Below are 1,376 nucleotides of genomic sequence, written 5' to 3'. Positions count from 1 at the left end.
CAGGGGGTGGGCAGGGGGCTGAGCCCGTTCCCTGCCCGCAGCTCGGTGGCGGCGTTGGCCGAGTGCATGAGGAGCAAACCCCAGGCCCGGTTCCTCCGCGAGTGCCAGGAGCGGCTGCGGCACGCGCTGCCCCTCGGTGCCTACCTGCTCAAGCCTGTCCAGAGGATCCTCAAGTACCATCTGCTGCTCCAGGCGAGCTGGCACGTGGCGGGGCATGGGCGTGGGTATGGGCAGCCCGTGTGGCACGGGGACATGGCACAGGCATCTGGCAGGGTATGGGCAGCCCGTGTGGCACGGGGACATGGCACAGGCATCTGGCAGGGTATGGGCAGCCCGTGTGGCACGGGGACATGGCACAGGCATCTGGCAGGGTATGGGCAGCCAGTGTGGCACGGGGACATGGCACAGGCATCTGGCAGGGTATGGGCAGCCAGTGTGGCACGGGGACATGGCACAGGCATCTGGCAGGATATGGGCAGCTGGTGTGGCACAGGGACATGGCACAGCCTGGGCATATAGCATGGCACATTTCCTGGCACAGTCTGGGTACCCAGCATGGCACAGCCTAGGTGCCTGGCATGGTGTGAGCTCATGGCATGGCACAGGCACTTGGCACAGGCTGGCATATGGCACGACACAGGCAGCTGGTGTGGCACATTTCCATGGCACAGTCCAGGCACCCAGCATGGCACATCTCCCTGGCACAGCCTGGTTCCCTGGCACGGCACAGGCACCTGTTGTGGTGCAAGCACCCAGCACGGCACATCTCCACACACCCTGGTCCCCTGGCACAGCCTAGTTCCATGCCATGGCACATCTCCCTGGCACATCACACACCCCCAGCACAGCACAGACACCCGGCACACCCTGGGCACCGCATCCCCCTTGGCACTGCCCTGACACCACGTCCTTTGCCGGCAGGAAATCGCCAAACACTTTGAGCACAAGTCGGGGGACGACTACGAGGTGGTGCTGGAGGCCATCGACACCATGACCTGCGTCGCCTGGTACATCAACGACATGAAGCGCAAACACGAGCACGCCATCCGGCAGCAGGTGGGTTCTGATGGGTGACACCGGATGGGCACCACTGTGACGGCGGGTGACCTGATGTGCCCATCCCTGGGGACCCACACAGGAGATCCAGTCACTGCTGCTGGGCTGGAAGGGGCCGGATCTGACCAGTTACGGGGAACTGGTGCTGGAGGGGACGTTCCGGGCGCAGCGAGCGCGCCATGAGCGCGCCGTCTTCCTCTTCGACAAGACCCTCCTCATCACCAAACGCCGCGGTGACCACTACGTCTACAAGAGCCACATCCCGGTGGGTGCTGGGGATGGGGGATACCATGGATGGTGGGTGCCAGGGATGGTGGGTG

At 64.5% G+C, this 1,376-nt stretch overlaps 1 protein-coding gene across 1 annotated transcript; it reads left to right on the top strand.

Moving 5' to 3' along the window:
- Window positions 1-66: 66 nt before the first annotated feature.
- LOC104519954 (pleckstrin homology domain-containing family G member 3) lies at window positions 67-1,321 on the top strand (the record flags this gene model as incomplete). The annotated part of the gene is made up of 3 exons (XM_010172882.1): window positions 67-192; window positions 922-1,056; window positions 1,139-1,321. Coding segments are annotated over exons 1-3 (444 nt in total), but the record flags the coding sequence as incomplete, so codon positions are not given.
- Between the last annotated feature and the right edge of the window lie 55 nt (window positions 1,322-1,376).

The sequence above is a fragment of the Antrostomus carolinensis genome, unplaced genomic scaffold (genome assembly GCF_000700745.2).
Source record: "Antrostomus carolinensis isolate BGI_N321 unplaced genomic scaffold, ASM70074v2 scaffold44937, whole genome shotgun sequence".
Classification (NCBI taxonomy): domain Eukaryota; kingdom Metazoa; phylum Chordata; class Aves; order Caprimulgiformes; family Caprimulgidae; genus Antrostomus; species Antrostomus carolinensis.
Note: the sequence above shows the minus strand (reverse complement) of the source record. Positions and strands in the feature narration are given on the sequence as shown.